This window comes from Seriola dumerili, unplaced genomic scaffold (genome assembly GCF_002260705.1).
Source record: "Seriola dumerili isolate Sdu_G_001 unplaced genomic scaffold, Sdu_1.0 BDQW01001124.1, whole genome shotgun sequence".
Classification (NCBI taxonomy): Eukaryota; Metazoa; Chordata; class Actinopteri; order Carangiformes; family Carangidae; genus Seriola; species Seriola dumerili.
In genome coordinates this window covers 4,633,911-4,654,767 of record NW_019175379.1, presented here as the reverse complement: position 1 = coordinate 4,654,767, position 20,857 = coordinate 4,633,911, and the positions used below count along the sequence as shown (strand labels likewise).

Genomic DNA, 20,857 nt, shown 5'->3' with positions numbered 1-20,857 from the left:
GGTGGGTGGGGTGATTATAGGCTCGTAGTGAAGCGAAGTCAGGGGGAAGAAAAGAAGGAGGGAGGGAGGGAGGGAGGGAGGAGAAAGTAATCATGGCGGGTTGGGAAGGCCTGTCGCACACCGCTGCCTGTCAGCAATGGCGGCGGGGGCCGGCACAGCCGAGTGGAACTGTAGCGAGGGAGGCAGAAACACAAACAAACCCCTCGGCGCTGCACCGGCTCGCAGGGAGGGAGATGAGATCGACAGTAGGAACAGGAAGTATTGCTGGGAATTTGTCATTTCTGTGCAATTCCATGTAAAGTGTCCCATAACCACATCAGCTCTGCCAGCGCCTTGATATCCATCAAAGCATTATAGCTCCTAATATAGGTAGATCAAATATATTGAATCATTTTGCTGGCTGATGTCTGTGTGTTTACCTCATTCTGCTTCACCACTGAGCCACTGTAGAGACTTGGTGCCCGTTGTTGCTGTGTGAGGGATGCTGGCAGTGATATAACCTTGTGTTATTGCTGGAGAAGAATGGAAAATATTACGACACACTGGAGATGTCTAATGCGCTGTACTGCATGTGTTCGCATTTATTATTCCATCCAAACCACCGTCACCTTGATAGATGACAGTCGTTCCTCGTATACGCTCGCTGCAGCAGCGCGCAGTCACACAATCACACGAATGCACATTTACACGCAGCTCATCACTATGACATGCAGCGTGGAACACGACTGCTCGTAATAAATAGTGTTTGCATACTAACACACATGCAAACCATCCACCATTCAATGTGAATGTCTCTCTAATGGGCGGTGAACGGTGCATTCCCGCGCTCATCATAAACACAGCCCTGATAGCATGCATAAAATAAAACAGATTGTAACACACATTTATTGTGGAAAGAGTTCGATTATTTTAGATGAAATTTAAGTTTAGGGGATAATTCCAGGTTTTTAGCGTTTTTGTATTTGTCCAGATCAGAGCACAATAACACATTCAGATTTTAGATTTTAAATCAATAGCAGCTTCCACTTACATAGAAAAGAGCGAAATAAGATGTGTTTTTTTTTTTTAGAGTAATTAAAGAGCAACTTAACACAAGACTGAAAAGCAATGTTCTCTCGCCCGTCTCTGTTTAAAAGTTTCAAGTCTGTTCCACCTGTAACCACACCCACCGGCTATGTCATGGCTTGTATCTCAGTAACTCTGTGAGGTCATTTGTTTTTGAATTTGGCACAAACGTTCACTTGGACTCAAGGATGAGCTGATTGGATTTTGGTGGTCAAAGGTGAAAAGGTCAAGGTCATGTTGACGTTACAAAACACGGTTTAGGCCTTGTGAACGGAAAACCTCGAGGGAATCCCATTAAATTTGGCACAAACATTCACTTGGACTCAAAGATGACCTGAATATATTTTGGTGGTCAAAGGTCAAAGGTAAAGGTCACTGTGACCTCACCTTTCTCTGAATGTGATATATCAGGAACACCCAGAGGGAATTTCATTACATTTGTCACCAACACTCATTAGCTATATAATATATAAATATAAAAACTTAACAAGACTATAACAATATTATTGCACTGAAGCTAACTATAGTCTGATTTTATGGCAGTGTTCAAGACCTTAAATGTCACTTTTTTTCCCCCATTTCTGATGTGATTCCTTTACCTCTGCTCACCTCCAGGTGTACCAGCATTCCTACACAGCCTTCTACATCATCTGCAGTTTGGAGACTCCGTAAGTCGATGGCAGAGCTTCTCTGTTCCATTTACTCGCTGCCTCATTATCTCATCCTGCAGTATCTCACCTGACCTCACTGCCCGTGACTCCGTGACAGATTCATTCCCACCTGTTCTCGCACCCACCTCCCGCAAAGCACCGACAGCTAACATCAAACCTCTCACTCGATGTTGTCTGTGAAATCAAATGGATAGCAAGTAATCTACGACCTCTAATGGCAGCTCCTCATGCACGTCTGTCCCCTTAGATAATCTTATAACAAGAGGCTTTCAGACACATATTCACAATTAGATGCAGAGCTAGCTGATTAGAGAAGAGGTCCATCTGACAGACTTAAGACTTGCTACAATGCACTGCGAAATGCTAATAATGATGCTGCCATGTCATTTGAGTTGAGGGCAAAGCTTTTTGCAGTGTCCTTCAGTGCTGAATAGTTAAAAGGAACGGAATGGCCATTAAGTGAAGCAGTGAAGTTTTCACTCTTAGTTAGCAATTTATCTTCATATGCTTTTATTTGTCAAGCACTTTTCCGAAACTTACAAAGTGCTTTTCATAGGGGAGGACAAAAGCAAACAATAAAGGCAAATATAAACAATGAGATCCTCAAACACAGGAGATTAAAAAGTTATCAGAATAGAATATGTAATAGCAAAGATGGAAAGAAAAACATATTACGTATGCATAAAAGAATGTTTTAAGATCAGATATGAAAGACATTACAGATGTAGCCTGTTTAATCTATGTTTTCACAAGAGAGCCCATTATGGCTTGTCATTATATTCTCACTCTGTAAGTTTTGTAAGTTTACGAAACCAGAAAGATGAGCATCTGGTGAAGTAACCGTTGAATAACCAAGACATACTGTATAATATCATTTTTTTGCTTTGAGTAGGCACTTATTTCCCTTTTTAAATTACTGCCACACCGGGTCACAGTATGGCAGCATTGTCAGCAGCTCTCCTGCTAAAATCTATTTGCGTGCTGCCACCCAGTGGTAACGTGCCAAAACACCACCTCAGCTGATGACCTCATTCATCCTCAGCTCCAGACAAAGACATAGAGGCAGTGGCACCTCTAATTCTCCAGCCTGCACTGCGCAGCACTTTTCCCAATAAGGAGAGGTGACACTGTTACTGAGCGTTGGTATTTATGGATACACTTAAACCATTGTTCTCAGATGTGCTACACTTGTTCTCTTGCCTCTGCATTGCTGGAAGTCAGCACTCATTTTGTGCATGTGTCTGATATCTGATAGTATTGTATCCTTTGTCTGTGCACCCCAGGGAGACGTGGAACTTGAACCCTCCAGAGGTGCGAAATGCTCAGCTGCAGTACGCCGGCTGGGGACCCCAGGGTCAGCAGCTGGTAAGAGCTAAGATTCCCACAAATTCACTGTCTCATCTCCTTCTGCTGAACAATGTTTCATGTTCAGATAAAAGCAATGCAAACTTGAATTTAAAAAAACAACCAGACAAACCAAATAAAAAACATATCAGATTAAGAAAGAGAGTCAGTATGTCTCAGGTAGAACTAGCAAAGTGAAAATGCAATGTCCTTCACTCCTGGTTTATAATGTCAGTAGCTGATGAATCAATTATTTTCCAAGGTGTTTGTCTTGGTCAGGGGAACTTAATATTGGCCACCTGATGGGAGCAGTTGGAATGAATGATGAAGGGGATTTGAAGTGCGTCCTTTGTTTAAACCTGTGTTACTTGATTTTTTTCAACACGACACTGATGGATCAACATTGGCTGTTCTCGATGTCGAGCAGACCTGGAGCAGCATTAGCATTCATATGGATGTGTGTTTGTCTCCATTTTAGCTCTGTTTTGCGCTCCACCAGCTCCTCGGGGAAGGATGAGGCTCTTTACCTAAACTTGTCGGTCTCCCATTTGGTGCTGAGCAGGTTGCATGCAGAGGGTTTTTAGATCAAGACATGAGACAGACACAGTACCGTTGCTGGCTGCAAAATCCAAACAATAAACTGAAAGATGCTAAAATGCTCTGTAGAGCTCAGGGGAGATTTGGTAAAAAAAAAAAAAAAAAAATCACTGTTGCTTTGGTGCTATGAGAGACACATTTCAAGTGCAAATAGTAATTTGATCATCATTAATGTAAAAATGTTGATTAGCGAAGCTGTAAGGTTGCTTCCAATGTTTCCAGTTAGTGTGTCTCCAAGGTTGTAGCCCATGAAGCTTTAGAGGACAGGCTGAACCAACTCCTCCTCCCCGACTGAAGCAGCCGAGCTTTACAGAGAACAAAGGTAATGGTGCATTCAGGTGCTCTTTGTCAAATCACAAAGTCAGATATTTCTGGAAGTAAATGGCTGAGTAAATATCAGAGTGGTGAAAAGAGGGAACTTCTATCATACCTGAGGTTACACTAAAAGCTCTGCATTTCACTTTAAAACACCTGGCAAACCTGGCGAAGTAAACAAGTTAAAGATTCCATTTCCCTATAACACCCACTGTCAAGGCTGCTAGCAAGAACAAAAACAGTGGAGTTTATGCCTGATTTCCATTGTTTACCTCCTCCACTGGCTTTTCCATTGGTCCATTTCATGTGATAGATTTACCAGTGATTGATGGCCCCCCCCCCCCCACCCCCCCAACAAAAACACCTGATAAATACGACATGGTCACGTTACATTTCCTGACTTTACGAGCTGACCAGGATCCCCTTAACGCTCCGTTACATTTACCAAATGACCAGTGTACAATTGATGATGGGATTGTGGGAGCGTCGCAAAGGAAACACCAAGTTGATCCTGCAAGTTCAGGCAGAACAAGGCTTCTCAGCTGCGTTTGGAGGAGTCTTGAGGCCTTATTGTTCTGTTGTGACAAACTCAGTCTAGAAAATTAGACCCTGAGTTCATCTTAATCTTTCAGAATCAACATTTTATTCCTGTCATCGGATATGGGATAAGTTTGAGACCGTTAAAATAGTGCATAAAAACTCTTTTGTACCTCAGGTTGTAAATCATCTGAATGATTCACTGAGATTTCCCAGTAAAGAACAATTAAACATTGTTGTTTGAGTCACGAGAAGCAATGGTCTCTTTGAAGATGCGTCATCCTCCGCCTCCATCATCACGCAGTCGAACTTGTCAGAGCATTAATGAGCTTCAGTCTGTTGGTTTGCAGGGCAGACAGACTGTAAGTGATTACATCCTGCAGCACAATGCTATTAATTACCTGGTATCTCATCACTGGATTAATTAACACAGACGCTAGATTGATATAGCCTCAAGTTTCCCACCATTAGTCATGAAGTGGTTTTACTTGGAGCTGGCGAGTTATGTTAGCGTGAAACTGAGCAGCAGCTGGTTTCCCTGAAGGTTCAGATGTCCTCTGTCAAAGAGGTGGAGGTTGATGTGAGACATGTCCATCAGCTAAAACAAGCTAACACACTCTGCAAGCCAATGCATGTGCTCTCATATTTAGACATCTAATATACATAAAGCAGTCCACCTGTTATCCTGTTTCCAAATCCACTTCCCTTGATTCATCTTTCTTTAGCCTGAGTCTGCAGCCATCGTAGGCACATTGCTTTAAGCTAAATGATAGCATCAGTATGCTAACAAGCTCACAGTGACAATATTAGCCTGCTGAGGTATAATGTTTACCATGTTCACTGTCTTAGTTTAACGTTGTTAGCATGCTAACTTTAGCTAAATAGTACCATTTAAACAGAAAGTATAGCTGTGCTGTGGCTAAACATTGTTGTCTGCATTCACAAACCAAGATACCCGGGTTCACAGAAGACATTATACTAGTGTTGTCACAGGCAACAACGTACTGCTCAAGACTGACATTCAAAATTGATGGAGTTCCCCTTTAATACCACTTGAGAGTACATTAATATAATGATGCATTCAGGGGAATATTATCACACATTTTGGGGTTGTTTCCTCTAATTTGTTCAGATTACCTTGTCATTCCTCCCAAACTACTACAATAATCATTTTCTCACGACGCCAGGTGCATTTTTGTTTGCAGTTATGTTGGTTTTACCGACCGGAACAAACCAAACCAAAGTAGCGAACTCTCTGGAGTTTGTTTGATCCGCTCCAAACATTCTCACTGAGGATAAATGTGGATCCCAGATCACTGGCAGAGTTCTGCCTTCCGTCAGAGAACGGGGCCAGGTCTTCTCTCTGTGCTGCGGCCTAGATTAGCTTCTATACAGGGACTCCATCTGCACCGAAGTGACACTAAACCACATGGGCCCGCAGCCCACGTCTCCTCAAGAGAAACTAATTGTGACAGATTCAGTTTTACTTTTAAATGGATGCGAAGTTTAGTGGAGAAACTTTTAGCTGGCTGGTTTTTCACTGTGTGTACTAAATGCCACGTTAATGTGATACTGTATAATGAAAGATTACAACATGCTAAATCACTTTTAATTTCATACAATAGGGTAGTGGTTCATTTGTGGTTTGACTCTATTCACACTGTAGAATAAAGTAAAGATCAAATTGTGCTATCGTAGACAGCTACAGTATTTGATTTCCTGCTGTACTTCTCAGAGTGAATATTTTTTGGAGAATTGCTCACAAACTGATACCATGGTTCCAGCTCAAGGCCAAGAGATTCCATAATCCTTCAGATACTGAGTGAGCCCTTTTCTGTAATAGCCTGAGATTGATTTCAGCATGGCATTAAGGCTGTAACATTTTAAAATTCCAGCCCCAAGAGCCGCCCCGCCCTAGCACGCTCACCGTGGGTGCTGATGATCTATTATTCTCTGTAATGAAAGAGTTGACCTTCAGTTATCTTGAAAGCCCCGCAGGCCTGTGGAGGAGAGCGTCAAAGTCAAAATCAGGTCCCACGGTTTGCCGTCTTATCAGAAATTGAAAAGACTTCTTTTTTCCCCCCCTTTGTACTTTTGTGAAAACTTTGCTTTCCCCTCAAATCAAAAGGTGCTATTGCAAATGTGAACGCTGATCTTCTTTGGGTGACAGGGGAAAAAGTGCCATGCTAATGTGTGTTTCGACCTCAAGGTTGATCTCGGCTGTGATAGCATGACTTCTGCCTCACTCAGGTCTCCCACTCGGGACATAAAGTGTCAGTGTGAATGCCAAACTGTCCTTAGGTTTCATCGTGTTCATGCTGATAATAATAATAGTAATGTAACAGCTTATTCATTGTAGGGCAATTCCCTGTAGGAAGACTGGCAGTTAAGGTCAGCTACAGATCAACGTCCGTAAAGCTGGAAGGGATTCAGTGTCTTGCACAAGGACACATAAACAGGACACGAGCTTCTTGCAAATGAGCTCTCATCCAGGTTTTTCCAGTTTAAGGATAATTTATCTCACGTCGCGTTAATCACCATTTGGTTTAAAGAGTATTTCCTCTCTCTCTCTCTCTCTCTGGCTCTTGTAGATCTTCATTTTTGAGAACAACATCTACTATCGCTCGACGGTGGAGAGCCGCTCCATTAGGCTGGTGTCCACAGGCAAGGAGGGCGTCATCTTCAATGGGCTCAGCGATTGGCTCTATGAAGGTAAGGGAGAAAAAAAGGCTTTGCAGTTGAAGCAAAATCACAAACAAACTCACTTGTCTCACTTACTAGTAGTGGTGTCAAGACATGTAAACAGTTGAGACTGAGCCACTGAAGGTGAATGGCACTCTACATCAGCTAGAGAAAGCAGCAGTGTGTCTTTGCAGAAACAGCTCACTCTGGATAATCCACAGCTCTCACATCAGTTTCACAACAAATGCACCAGAATGGGAAGTTTTGTGCATAAAGAAGAGCAGCACAAAGCTGTTAACTACGATGCTTCAGACTGCATCTAAATGCAAATAATAAGAGTATCTTTTTCCTCTCTGATATTTCCCAACACCCTTGAGATGCACAAAATTAAATTTCCACCATTATTCTCTAGAAAGTTGTAGCTGCTGTAAATGTTGCCCTCCCATAAATACCAGAGTTCCACTGGATGCATGTTGGGAGGTGGGGGTGGTCATCGTATCTGGTCAGAGTTCAGTTTAATGCAAAATCTGGCAGAAAAGCTGTAGAGCGCTCGCTGCCATGGTTCGCGTAACTGTCCAAGAGAGCACAGCCACTCTCTGCATTGGAAATAATGGCCCTGCTCTGCACAACGTCGAACTGGTAATTTTGGTGTAAAAACCAGGCAAAACCTCAGTGTGAGCAGTTTTCATAGAGGCTGTTCAACTGGAGTTTCAGCTGGATCCCAATTAACCAGGACATTGTTTCCAGAAAGCGGTTCTGCTTTTGTATTCAGATTGAAATCAAACATCATTTTTTTTGTTTCTGAGGTCAGGGCTGAGAGGTCACGCCTTGAAAGCCTTTACACTCAGTACAGCAAAGGACACCCTCTATTCTGCTTTTTTTTTTTTGAATCATGTGAAAGTCTACAGTTTCAGTTTTCACTGAATAAACTATATCTACTGATGAGGACCCTGTGATACGGTCAAAAGCTCCAGAGCAGCCACTTAATTGACTTTAATGTGCAAGTGTTTTGTCAACTGTTGTTTCCAAGGTCAGAAATGAACCCTTTAACAATTCTGTTGAGCACACTTTGTATTAGGCTAACAACAGAAGTCATAGCATTTTCTAGGCTTAAATCATGAGAAAACTGTCATGTGATTTGGATGAACTGACTCTGCTATTGACCCACAAGACACTAAAACGACAGTGACCAATACAGAGAAAAAGTCTCCTCCCTCTATCCCATGACTATAATCTGAACACTCTGCAGGAACATATGCATTAGGGACTAATGACATGAAACCGACAGACTCCCAAGCGTCTGCACCCACATTAATATTGGTGGTGTGCAGCTCTTGATTTCCTGCAGGTAAATTAAAAATGGAAAGTCTGTCAGTTTGCTACTGCTTTACACGGCCCAAGAAAATGAATGAATGTTCTACATCGGTTGATTTTCATTAATTCAGCAGCGGCGTGCGTTGTATACACTCTGATACAGATGTCATGGTGCTCTCCAAGCGTCAACGCCACCGATCAAAGCTCACCTGTGTGCCTCGCAGTAGAAAAAGAAAAAGAAAAAAAGACGGGTACGATGTTAGCATTCAACTAATGAATTTATATCCGGCGCACTGGGTGCACTTTCTGCTCCAGTGGAACAGTGTTTTAATAAGAGAGCGAGAGGGAGACGGCGAGTAGCAGAGTCATAGATGCAGAGATAGGAGAAACAGACAACCTATGATATAGAGCAAGCTGTTAATCCTCCAGTAACACTATAAAACAATACAAATCTGTTTGATAATGTGAACAGCTGACACCTAGGAGGCTTCTGAGCATTCAGACGCTGTGACACGGAGGTTATCTGAGGTCACCAGTGCACCAGGACGGGAGCTGTGTGGCTGCTTCCCTCTGCAGCACTCTTCTTGTTTTTATTTAATGCTGTCAACCCACGGCTCCTCTTATCTCCGCATTAGCCAGGCTGACATTTGAAACCACGTCCATCCTTCAAGAGCAATATCCATGCGCAGCCATTTAAACATTAATCAGTACAATATTGCGGCGTCTGACCCCCTGACTCATATTTATGGGCTGCTGAGGGGCTGGTAATTTACACTCATCATTTATTGACAGGATAAATCTTTCACCAAGAGATAAAACACAGAGTCGACTTCATAATGTTGAGATATAAGTGAATCACAGAACAACAGAATTGTAGTGTGTTTATTTCTGCATGTAAACTGCGTTAAGTAGATAGTGTGACATGATGTCGAAATATCTCCAGCCCTCCTTTATTGTGATAAGAGAAAGTGTTATTTTATTGTCTCAAGATAACTTATAGTTACCAGATAATGTCTGGTGCTATTATTCACTGTATTTGAATGTCTGTCGTGTAATAATGGTTAATTCATTGGGGGAAATCAAGAGCTGCACACCATAAGCTCACCCACCTGTCACTCAAAGCAGCACGCCCTTAATCATACATAACTTTAAGCCTTAATGAATTTTAAACAGGTGAGTTAAATAAAAATTCACCCGCAGTACAGTTATCATGAAGGAGAAAATAAGCTATTGAGACCAGAGCTGTAAACATGTTTTTTTCTGCTGTAAAGTTAGACATTTTAACACAGGAGTCTGTTGGAATTGACTCGCTTTTGCAGCCAGCCTCAAGTGGTCATTTGAAGAACTGCAGTTTTTGGAACTTTTGTGTTGGCTTCATTCAGGTTGGAGCTTGTTCAGCCTGAGTTCATACTCATCCATCACCTTTGGGATGAGCTAGAACGCCAACTGTGAAGCCAGGTCACTGCGGCCCGGTTCTAACATCTTGTGGAAATCCTGAAACCAGAAGAGTTGAGGATGTTAATGGCCGTGGTTTTGGATTGAGATGTTCAAGCATAGCATTTGGGTTTAATATTCGGGTGTCCATATACTTTTTAGATACTTTTATTTCTTTCTAATACACTAGACGTCCTTGATTTTAGAAAAAAATCCACCTTGAAATAAATAAATAAATAAATCGATTCGGCGTTGGCGCAGTGGAGATGCTAGCATCTGCAGGGGGAGTTTAGAAGCTGCGCCAGGTTGTGTAATATTTACATTCATCAGTGAGACTGCAAGGCAGAAGATTATCCATGCTAATGACTCAGACTCTGCTCTGGCCAAGGTCAAGCTGAGGCTCAGACTGCTGCCGAGGAGAAATGAGGTCTTAAGCTCTGCCTGTCGCCCGCGCTGCAGATTTGATGCTGAGGGGTGAAAGGTTGGCAAATAATCTCCCCGGCTTGAATATCCTTTGGCTTGCATTGCCATCTTAATCCGTGAATGTCTGTGTGTATGTTTGTTTGTTTGTAGTGTGCATGCAGGAGAGACGGGGAGAAAAAAGAAAAATTAAAAAAGGCTCAATTAAAAAATAAGAGATGCAGCCAAGAGCCCCGTCGGCTGTGTGTAATAGTCCAAAACGCCTCAGGAGAGTCTCAAGTGTTCTGTCATCTGTCGGCTGTCTGATTATTGAGGCTGCACTGATACTGACACATCCTGCAGTGTGATGCAGCCCGAGGAAACAGCTGTTTATTGGGCTCTGGTGCGCGGAGATAAAAACCCGACATGGCTTTGATTTGAGTCATGTTTGCCCCATAGATGTTTGGCTAGATGACTGTCTGCATCGAGAGGCTTGTTCATTGGCTTGTTTCTGTTTATCGCTCTGTTTGTGTCAGAGCCTGCAGGGCACAGAGTAACCACATAATCAACACTTGTGCACTTGAAAAGGAAAGATTAATAAAGGGAATGAAAAATGTTGGTTTTAGTTTGGTGTGAATACAAGCTGAAACTGTAATGAGACACAGTTTCAAATAGTTTTGTTGAACTTTTTTATTTACTGCACCTAAGCTGAATTGAAGATATGGTATCTATTTCTCTGTAGGATACTGATTTGGAGTCAGCAGTAAAGCAAATCTTCTTGTTATTATAATAATTTTAGGAGCAATTTAACAAAACTGCATGTGCATCGACAGTTTAATTAACATTATGTATAACATCATTAGGGGTTCTACTCTTGATTACCTTGAGAAATAATTGAGCCAAAACACTTCTGTGAAGGAAATATAAGATATCATTTTTTGCAACTCTTGCCTGCAATAATCACATCACCGCACAGAACATGCTTTGTTTGACAAGTGATTCATGGGAGGTGTCGTGTTAAAAGGGTACTCCAGTAATTTAATATTGCACTCCCATAAAGTTTGGCGCGCTCACACAAGACAGATTAAAAACAAGACTGGTCAAAACTGAAGCAGGAAAAGGCCGAGATATCCCGACTTTTAGGATGGATCTGGATTCTGCATTTCCCATAATGCATTTGAGTGCTTTCAGTTAGTAACACAGGCTTTACCCTAAAAATGTTACACCCAAGCCTTAAATAACCCAGGTGACATCATCAGGGTTTTTGTTTTTTCAAACTGCAGAAAAATTCCCTCCAGAGCAACTGGAGACTTTATTATACAACAAGTCTGAGTATGACGCCTTGTGACGAGTACACTGAACTTTATGTTTAAAATTGTTGGAGTGCCCCTTTACGTTACAGCTGCTTAGCAAATGAGATGGACACTGAAAAAAAAAAGTTCTACTTTAATTTAATGACATTAGTAAAGTTTTTGTCGTTTGCTTGATATAGACCTGCATTTTCCTTCTGCGTCATGTAGCAATGTTTTTTCGTGGGACTGAACCACAAACTGTGGATGAGGCTTTGTAGACACTCAGTAAAATCTCACCTGACTCTCTCATGTGCTTTTCTGTTCTTGCTCTGTTATCACTTGCACTGTCACCTCAGTCAGCGCAGTGGTAACTGTGCTGTATTTATAGTAACAGCTGTGTGGAAAGCTGCAATGTCATGTCAGCTAACCAACCAAGGAGGAGGGTGTGTCTCTGCTGTCAAATCCCATAGTTTAAAGGATTTTTGCCATGTATATTTGTTTGTATTTGATATGTCTTATATGTGCTTCTTGTGTGATTGGCAGGATAGATGTTTTCGTTACTTCTGATTGGAAAGGTGGACTACAGGCTATAAAAAGTACAAGCAAAAAACAAAAGACTTAACAAAAGAATTAGAACAAAAGTTGCATCTCTCTCTGTACCACACTGCTGCTCTACTTCGTGGTTTCAGTATGTGACATTGCTGCCCTCTGTTGGCAACATGTGCTCCTTTTTTCTAAAGAAACAATCCACTTGATCACCTTACAGATTCCAGATCTGCTATTAGTAGATGCTTTTCTTACTAATAGCAAAAACGATGAAATAAAATCAACTAAATGCCACCTGGGAAAGTTGATATTCTTTTCCTCTTTAGCTCAGTCTGCCTGAATCTGTCACTTTGCACTCATTATTTCTCACTGGCCACTTGACTCATTGTATCTCATGCATTAATAATACGCTCTACTCTGTGAATAATGTAGTGTGCACAGCAGGATGGAGAACATGGAGAAAGGAGATGAGCCTCTGACAGCTCACCTTAGTAATCATCACAAAAGAAGGTGGCTGGAAAAAGAAAGAGACACGATCTCATTGCTTAAGAGAAAGAAACTGAGAGTTTGCTCATCAAAAGTGCCGCCTTCTCTCACTGTTACTTTCTCCCCCTTTTGTCTCCTTACTTTCTGCTGTTGCCACGCACGTGTCAGGACGCTTCTAGAAACTTAACTACTTTCTCCTTCACTAGCCAAGGTGACTGGGCGTCCCCAGCCGAGCAGATCCGACAGCCTGGTGGTTCCACTCCACATAGAAAGCTTTTTAAGCTGCCGCTGCTGGAGTTAGCAGGCGGCGGTGCAACTGGCCATGCGGGAAATCGCTTTAATTATTTTATTTTATTTTTTTTTACATCATTACTAATGCTGTGTTGTTGCTACTTTGTTCATCTTCAGACATTGAGATCCAATCATTCCCCGCTGAGCTGTGCCAGCAGGGTGCAGGTGGACACACCAGGCAGTCTAGGAGAGCAAAGACTTAAGTGCTACCATTAGCCCTATTTCTTCTCATTTCACACTAACATAGAGATGTGTGGAGTTATAATTAGTTTAACAGTGTCCAGCAGTGGAAAGATACCACACACAACTTCTTTTGCAGAACTGCATTAGAGAACAAATGCACACTAGGGTCTGTACTGCGGGTGATTGTCAAATGATGCTGCATATCAAGTGATTCTACCAAGCGTGCACGCTTAATGAAAATGCTAATTGGTAGTTGATGTCTGTTCATTCCCCAAAGCCAGCACCCTGTCCCACAGATAAACAGCATTAATGAAATTTTAATTGCAAAAGTTGATATAAATATAGCTGGTGGCAAGCTGTAACAATAAGCTGGACTGTTTCCATGCTGTCTGCGTCGTCGCCACAGACTCAATAATGAAGTAGAATTGTCACGGCCATGCTTTATGTTGTCAGGGAAGTTCCCTCAGCCAGCGCTTATTTGCATAATTCCTTAATAAGTCACCGTATGTTGACACACAGAGGTGTGTGTGTGTGTGTGTGTGTGTGTGTGTGTGTGTGTGTGTGTGTGTGTGTGTGTGTGTGTGTGTCTGTTGTGTGTGTGTGTGTGTGTGTTTTTGTGGAAGCAACGAAGGACCTAGAGTGCTCTTGTCCCCAATTTTCTCTTTGAACAGGAGTGTGTGATTGCTACATAATTTTACCCTCCGACCAACACACACACACACATGCTCACAGACGGTCTCAAGAGAACCCACTAGGTCAAGTCTGAAATGAGCTGAAGTTTCTTGCTGAAAATGGTACACACACACACACACACACACAGGTAACAACAACCCTAAAAACTAAAGTTATCTGGTAAAGTGCGCTGCGCCGTTGTAGCTGTAATGAGAAATTGCTGTTTGGGTGATTTCGAGGAAATGTAGCTGAGGTCTATTTTGGTCGATGGGCAGGAGTGAGATTAAAAGCTGCTGTGATTTATGACCTCAGCATTTGTTACTGTGTGTGTGTGTGTGTGTGTGTGTGTGTGTGTGTGTGTGTGTGTAGGTTAAAGAATGAGGGGGAGAGTCCACATACAGCAAACCGGTCAGTCAAGAGTTAGTAGAGTGTATTTTTGCTGAAAGGACAAGGAGGAAAGCTTTTTATTTTTTGACATTTTGACCTGATCTTTAGGGGATGTTTATGCCTCTGTGCTGCCGACAGCTGGGCCCGGAAGCATTATGTTTTCAGCGTGTCTGTCTGTCCTACTTTCATGAGCGTGATATCTTTGTAACATCTTGAGGGAATTTCCTCAGATTTGACACAAACATTCACTTGATGACCTGATCAGAATTTGGTGTTCAAGTTCAACGTCACTGTGACCTCACGTTCTTGTGAAGAACGCCCGAGGGGAATTTCATTACATCTGGCACAAACATTCACTTGATGACCTGATCTGAATTTGGAGTTCAAGCTCAACGTCACTGTGTCCTCACGTTCTTGTGAAGAACGCCCGAGGGGAATTTCATTACATCTGGCACAAACATTCACTTGGATTCAAGGATGAACTGATTACAATTTGGCGGTCAAAGGTCACTGTGACCAAATTCACAAATTCATACACTAATTATGACACAATTTAACTCAAATGTCTATAATGATAAAATGAAGTGATGACATTTTATATCCAAAAGGTCAAAGGTCAACTTCACTGTGACGTAATGTACGGCAAAAACTCCTCTGGCCATTTTTCAATGCTGTGACTTTGAGAGAGTGTGGCTGTATTTCCTGCAACTTGGCTGCTTGATGGAGGCATACAACCATGAGGCAGGATTTGAGTTTTGTCATTTTCAGGGGGCTGGTATTTTCTTCTGGGACAGTGAGCTTTGTCACTTTGTGTTGTTCAAGCTACTTAACATTTGACTGTTATTTAATCAAAAACTACTCAACTTTACATCCATAAATCCTGCGTGGTGGCCAACTTGAGACGGCATTTGTGAATTAACAATTTAATGAGCTTCTGAGAACAAAGAGCAATGTGATACAAAGAGCCTTACTAATGACACGGCACTTTATACATTTCGAAAGACATTTTCCCAGAGCACCTGTTAATTTCTGACAAGTAATGGCAGTGTGAGTCTGTTGGCCTGCGGCCATGTAATTAACTTAGGACTCTGCTGTTTGAGCTTTTACTCACTGTCATTATGAGTGATTGTAAATTTATTCTGACTTTTTCAGAGGAGATTTTCCAGTCCCATGTTGCCCATTGGTGGTCTCCAGATGGTGCAAGGTTGGCCTACGCCACAATCAATGACACCCTGGTGCCCCGGATGGAACTGCCCATGTTCACAGGCACACCTTACCCAATGGGGAAAGAGTACCACTATCCTAAGGTAGTAAAATTAAATACAGGCATGTGTGCATTTTAAGAAATTGTAGGTATACGTCTCTTGTATTTTCATTGTCCACTGATCAGGGTTTTCCCTCCTTTGACTCGTCCTGTTCAGGCTGGTGAGGAAAACCCAGTTATCACTCTGTATGTTGTGAACCTGAACGGCCCTCTTCACACCATCGAGATGAGAAGACCTGATGATCCCAGGATAGGGTGAGACATGCAAACTGAACACCAATTAGTCTCTGCTCAGTCAAATGATGCACAGTTGAATCCTTCTGCACAAACAGTATTAATTTACATGTTTTATTCATATTAAATATATTCTTTCATGTGTCATTTAGTGCAAATGTCTGTATATATTCATTTCATGATGCTCAATAAGTTTGCATGTATCTCATAATGTAATTTTCTTTGTAACAGTATGTTCTGTTCCTGCACAGATTCTGTAAATTCTCTATATGCAGTGATACATTTTACCTAATGTGGTCCTGTGTTTAGTTCCATTAAGTTTTTATGCCCCCATTCGCTCTGGTCGTATTTATACCCAATTTTTTATTCCTCCTTCGCTGTGGCTCATACTGTATGCTGCTGCTCTAATATCTCAATTCCTCTGCAAGAGATCATAAATGTTTCATCTCTTTTTAAAATTCTATCATAATCTGCAATTAGTGAATGGAAACATTTTGGCACTTTTTTTTCAGTCATCTTATTTTGTAATATTTTTTGTCTCTGTGACTGGTCATTCACCTGCTAACGTTGCTAATTGAAGTTAAAAATGTCTCTGTTTGTTAGTGAATACTATGTGACCATGGTGAAATGGGCCACCACCACTAAACTTGCCATCAACTGGCTGAACAGAGCCCAGAACATCTCTATACTCACACTGTGTGAGGCCACAACAGGAGTCTGCACTAAGGTACGTTCAAGTCTAGTGTGTTTGTATCAAAGGCTGCTCTTCATATAGCAACTGAAACCTGTCACTCTCTGGGGTTTTTTTCCAGAAACATGAGGATGAAAGTGAAGGATGGCTGCACAGACAGGTGAGACGGTTGTCAAACATATACATTATTGTTCAAGTTATTGATTATTGTAAATTTGCCTAGACTTAACTCTCTATTGGTGGGACTGAGTAATGTTGATTAAATTAAAATTACTGTTTCCTCAGCTTTACTATCCAGTAAATTCATGTCAGAATATGATTTATGTTTTACATAAATATTTAATGGCAATGTTGCAGGATTTTCTATGTTGTCTTTTTAAATAGTCATGTATCACTCTTGTATGTTTACCAATCCACTGATATAGTTTTTTAGTTCTTTATGTTTTAAGTCAGTGATTTGAACAATCGTCTCTGTGTCTTCAGAATGAGAGGCCTCTGTTTTCCAAAGACGGACTTAAGCTGTTCTTCACTCGAGCCATTCCTCAAGGAGGCAGGGGCAAGTTCTTCCACATCTCCATGTCCATCTCCCAGGTAACAGAGTATTTATGTGTTGAGTATGATTTAGAATTAGCAAACATGGTAACTGGTGACTTTTAAGAACATTCAGCAGCATGTTTTATGTTCCTATCAGCTACAGATTGCTTCATATTTAGCTTGAGCATGTGTTAATCGATAAGACTTGACTTAGACGTGACTTAACTACTAAAGTTCTGCATTCTGCTCTTTGTCTGTTTACTTCTACAAACCCCAAAGCCCAACACCAGTACAGACACCCTGCAGTCCATCACCTCTGGAGACTGGGATGTGACCCAAGTCCTGGCCTACAATGAGGACAGTCAGCTGATGTGAGCACCCACAAAACACCAGCAACACACCAACCAGACTTACACCACCCCACTCACAGCAACAAATAGCACTATATCACAATTCTGCAGTAGTTTTTTGTGGATAACAAACAAAAAATAAAAGTCACATGGATGCGGCATGAGCTCATTTATTGAATGTTCATTGAGTATTATAAAATACGGCATTCCTGCGGCACTGTATGGGATCGGATGTTTCAGCACCATGAACAGAGAGAGAGACCCCACATTCAAATGCTGGGTTTCTCTCCGTCTCTCTCCATGGTTCTGAAACCCAGCGTTTGAATGTTTCAGCACCATGGACAGAGCACAAGGAAGGAGATTGATTGTTGCTGTCCAGCAGCGAAATGATCTAGTTTATTGTCAAGCTGTGTATTGATTATGATGTGTGACTAGTTTATAGCACTGATGCTACATTTTGAGGAGGAGAAACCGTTCTTAATGCCGATTGTGTTGAGCCCCTACCAGCTTATGCATTTCTACACAATAAACTGCTCTGAATGTGCTGGGTGTAAAAATCACCCTCTGTCTCTGTTGTACCCATGAGGAGTGTGACTCATTCCCATCACTCCCAGATAATTTCACACCCACGCTCAAGGCCACGAGGCAACTGCGAATCTGACTAACATGATCTCACATGTACTGGGGACTCCTGTATTCACACACATATATAGGCACACAGTTACTCTTTTGTTCCCAATGATAACTTCAAGCTTGAACTCACCCACCCTAAAACCTTTTCCCCCCGAGGGGGTAAGATCTGGCCTACTTCTGTTCTAAAAGGATTCATCCCCCCTTTTTTTCCTTCCATCATTCATTTATGAAACATCTAGTGAGTAGTTAAGGCAGTGTTTGTATGATCCAGGTGCTTTTCTTCCACTCCCCCAAGTTGAATGGTGAACACAGCTCTGTCAAACTCACAAATAAGACCAAGGTAAACTCAAATCTGCTGTCATGACATTTGTTTTTATCTTTGCATTCATGTAGATACTTCTTGAGCACAGAGGATGGTCCAAAACGAAGGCATCTGTACAGGTAATGGCCATTCTTATGACATCTGTACCAACTGGTGGTTTAAAAGTGGAAAAGGCTTCCAATTTTGCTCAAAAGAAAATGTCTACAGAAAGTTACGGTAGCTGTCTTCGTTGTTTCCGTAGTGCGGACACGTTTGGTTCATTCAACCGTCGCTGCCTGTCCTGCGCCTTGTCCGACAGCTGTGGCTACATCAGCGGCTCCTTCAGCCACAACATGAGCTATTTTCTGCTCAGATGTCAAGGTAGCTAACACTGCATGTTTGACTCATGTCCCCCATTCTCTTTCTCTCTCTTTCTCTAACTGTCTGTTCAAGTACCCCACTTGTGAGTTCTTGTGAGGGCATATCCAAGCACACTTGCTGCTTTTATAATGACAGTGTGTTTTGTGCAAAACGTTCTGCTATAGTGGAAAGTACAATTCAGATTAATAATGATCCTTTCAGCTTGTCACTTTTTAAATGTCCTCTTGAAGTGTTTCTTACGAAGTAGGAAAGTATTAATATTAATGAATAAGTTACAGCTGACAAGTTTGACATACAGAGGGGTCTATTTTACAGTAGTGCAGTTTTTAAATAAGTGGATGCAGTTCACATGTTCGTCCACCTTCCTTCAGATGACAGGGAAAAATCAGCTCAACATAGATTGTTGCATTAAATTTAAAGGTTTGATGTCAGTCTGAATGTGTTTACTGCAATTGTGGAGGAAGTATTCCTGTCAATTACTGAAGTCGAAATGCTAAATTACAGACTTACTGTAAAATATCAGCAAAGTATTAGCACGATACGATTGATTTCTGTCGAACAATCCAATTAAAATGTCACCATGAATACTATGACTTTTTTTTTACCTTAGTGCACTATGAATTTTTTATGCATAAAAAAGTCATATTATAGTAAGGCATATAAATGTCGAACTATTTTAAAGCATAAAAATGTCAAAAAACGTCATAGTATAGTATGGAATAAAATTATCATAGTATAATGAGGCATAAAAATGTCAATAAACGTCATAGTATAGTAAAGCATAAAAATGTCAAAAAACATCATAGTATAATAATGCATAAAATTGTCATAGTATAGTATGTCATAAATTGTCATAGTATAGTAAGGCAGAAAAATGTCAAAAAACGTCATAGTATAGTATGGCATAAAATTATCATAATATAGTGAGGCAGAGAGATGTCAATAAACGTCAAAATATATTAAGGCATAAAAATGTAAAAAAAACATCATAGAATAGTAATGCATGAAAATGTCAAAAAACGTCATAATATAATATGGCATAAGAATGTAAAAAAACGTCAAAGAATAGTAAGGCATGAAAATGTCAAAAAACATCATAGTATAGTAAAGCATAAAATTGTTATAGTATGGCATAAAATTGTCATAGGATAGTATGGCATAAAATTCTCAAAAAACGTCATAGTATGGCATAAAAATGTCAAAAAAATGTCATAGTATAGTATGGCATAAAAATGTTAAACATCATAATATAGTGAGGCATAAAAATGTCAAAAAACGTCATAGTATAGTAAGGCATAAAATTGTTATAGTATAGTATGGCATAAAATTGTCATAGTATAGTAAGGCATGAAAATGTCAAATCGTCATAGTATAGTATGGCATAAGATTCTCAAAAAACATCATAGTATAGTAAGGCATGAAATTTGAAAAAAATGTCATAGTATAGCAAGGCATAAAAATGTCAAAAATTGTCAGAGTTGTATGGCAAAAAATTCTCAAAAAACACGTCATAGTATGGTATTGCATAAAATTGTCATAGTATAGTAAGGTATGAAAATGTCAAAAAACGTCATAGTATAGTATGGCATAAAAATGTCAAAAAACATCATAGTATAGTAAGGCATGAAATTTGAAAAAAATGTTATAGTATAGCAAGGCATAAAAATGTCAAAAATTGTCAGAGTTGTATGGCAAAAAATTCTCAAAAAACATCATAGTATAGTAAGGCATGAAATTTGAAAAAAATGTTATAGTATAGCAAGGCATAAAAATGTCAAAAATTGTCAGAGTTGTATGGCAAAAAATTCTCAAAAAACATCATAGTATAGTAAGGCATGAAATTTGAAAAAAATGTTATAGTATAGCAAGGCATAAAAATGTCAAAAATTGTCAGAGTTGTATGGCAAAAAATTCTCAAAAAACATCATAGTATAGTAAGGCATGAAATTTGAAAAAAATGTTATAGTATAGCAAGGCATAAAAATGTCAAAAATTGTCAGAGTTGTATGGCAAAAAATTCTCAAAAAACGTCATAGTATGGTATTGCATAAAATTGTCATAGTATAGTAAGGTATGAAAATGTCAAAAAACGTCATAGTATAGTATGGCATAAAAATGTCAAAAAACATCATAGTATAGTATGGTATGAAATTGTCATATTATAGTATGGCATAAAAATGTCAAAAAACATCATATTATAGTATGGCATAAAAATGTCAAATAATAGTATAGTATGCTATGGAAAAAAACATCA

At 40.4% G+C, this 20,857-nt stretch overlaps 1 protein-coding gene across 1 annotated transcript in view; it reads left to right on the top strand.

Moving 5' to 3' along the window:
• The window catches only part of LOC111237819 (dipeptidyl aminopeptidase-like protein 6), a 147,975-nt gene that overhangs the window by 108,591 nt on the left and 18,527 nt on the right, over positions 1-20,857 (top strand). Inside the window, exons 6-16 of the mRNA XM_022767073.1 lie at positions 1,681-1,733; positions 3,020-3,101; positions 7,121-7,241; positions 15,368-15,522; positions 15,637-15,734; positions 16,317-16,440; positions 16,526-16,564; positions 16,888-16,995; positions 17,218-17,309; positions 18,315-18,362; positions 18,485-18,603. Coding sequence (XP_022622794.1) covers positions 1,681-1,733; positions 3,020-3,101; positions 7,121-7,241; positions 15,368-15,522; positions 15,637-15,734; positions 16,317-16,440; positions 16,526-16,564; positions 16,888-16,995; positions 17,218-17,309; positions 18,315-18,362; positions 18,485-18,603 — 1,039 coding nt within the window. The remainder of the gene's footprint in view (positions 1-1,680; positions 1,734-3,019; positions 3,102-7,120; positions 7,242-15,367; positions 15,523-15,636; positions 15,735-16,316; positions 16,441-16,525; positions 16,565-16,887; positions 16,996-17,217; positions 17,310-18,314; positions 18,363-18,484; positions 18,604-20,857) is intronic.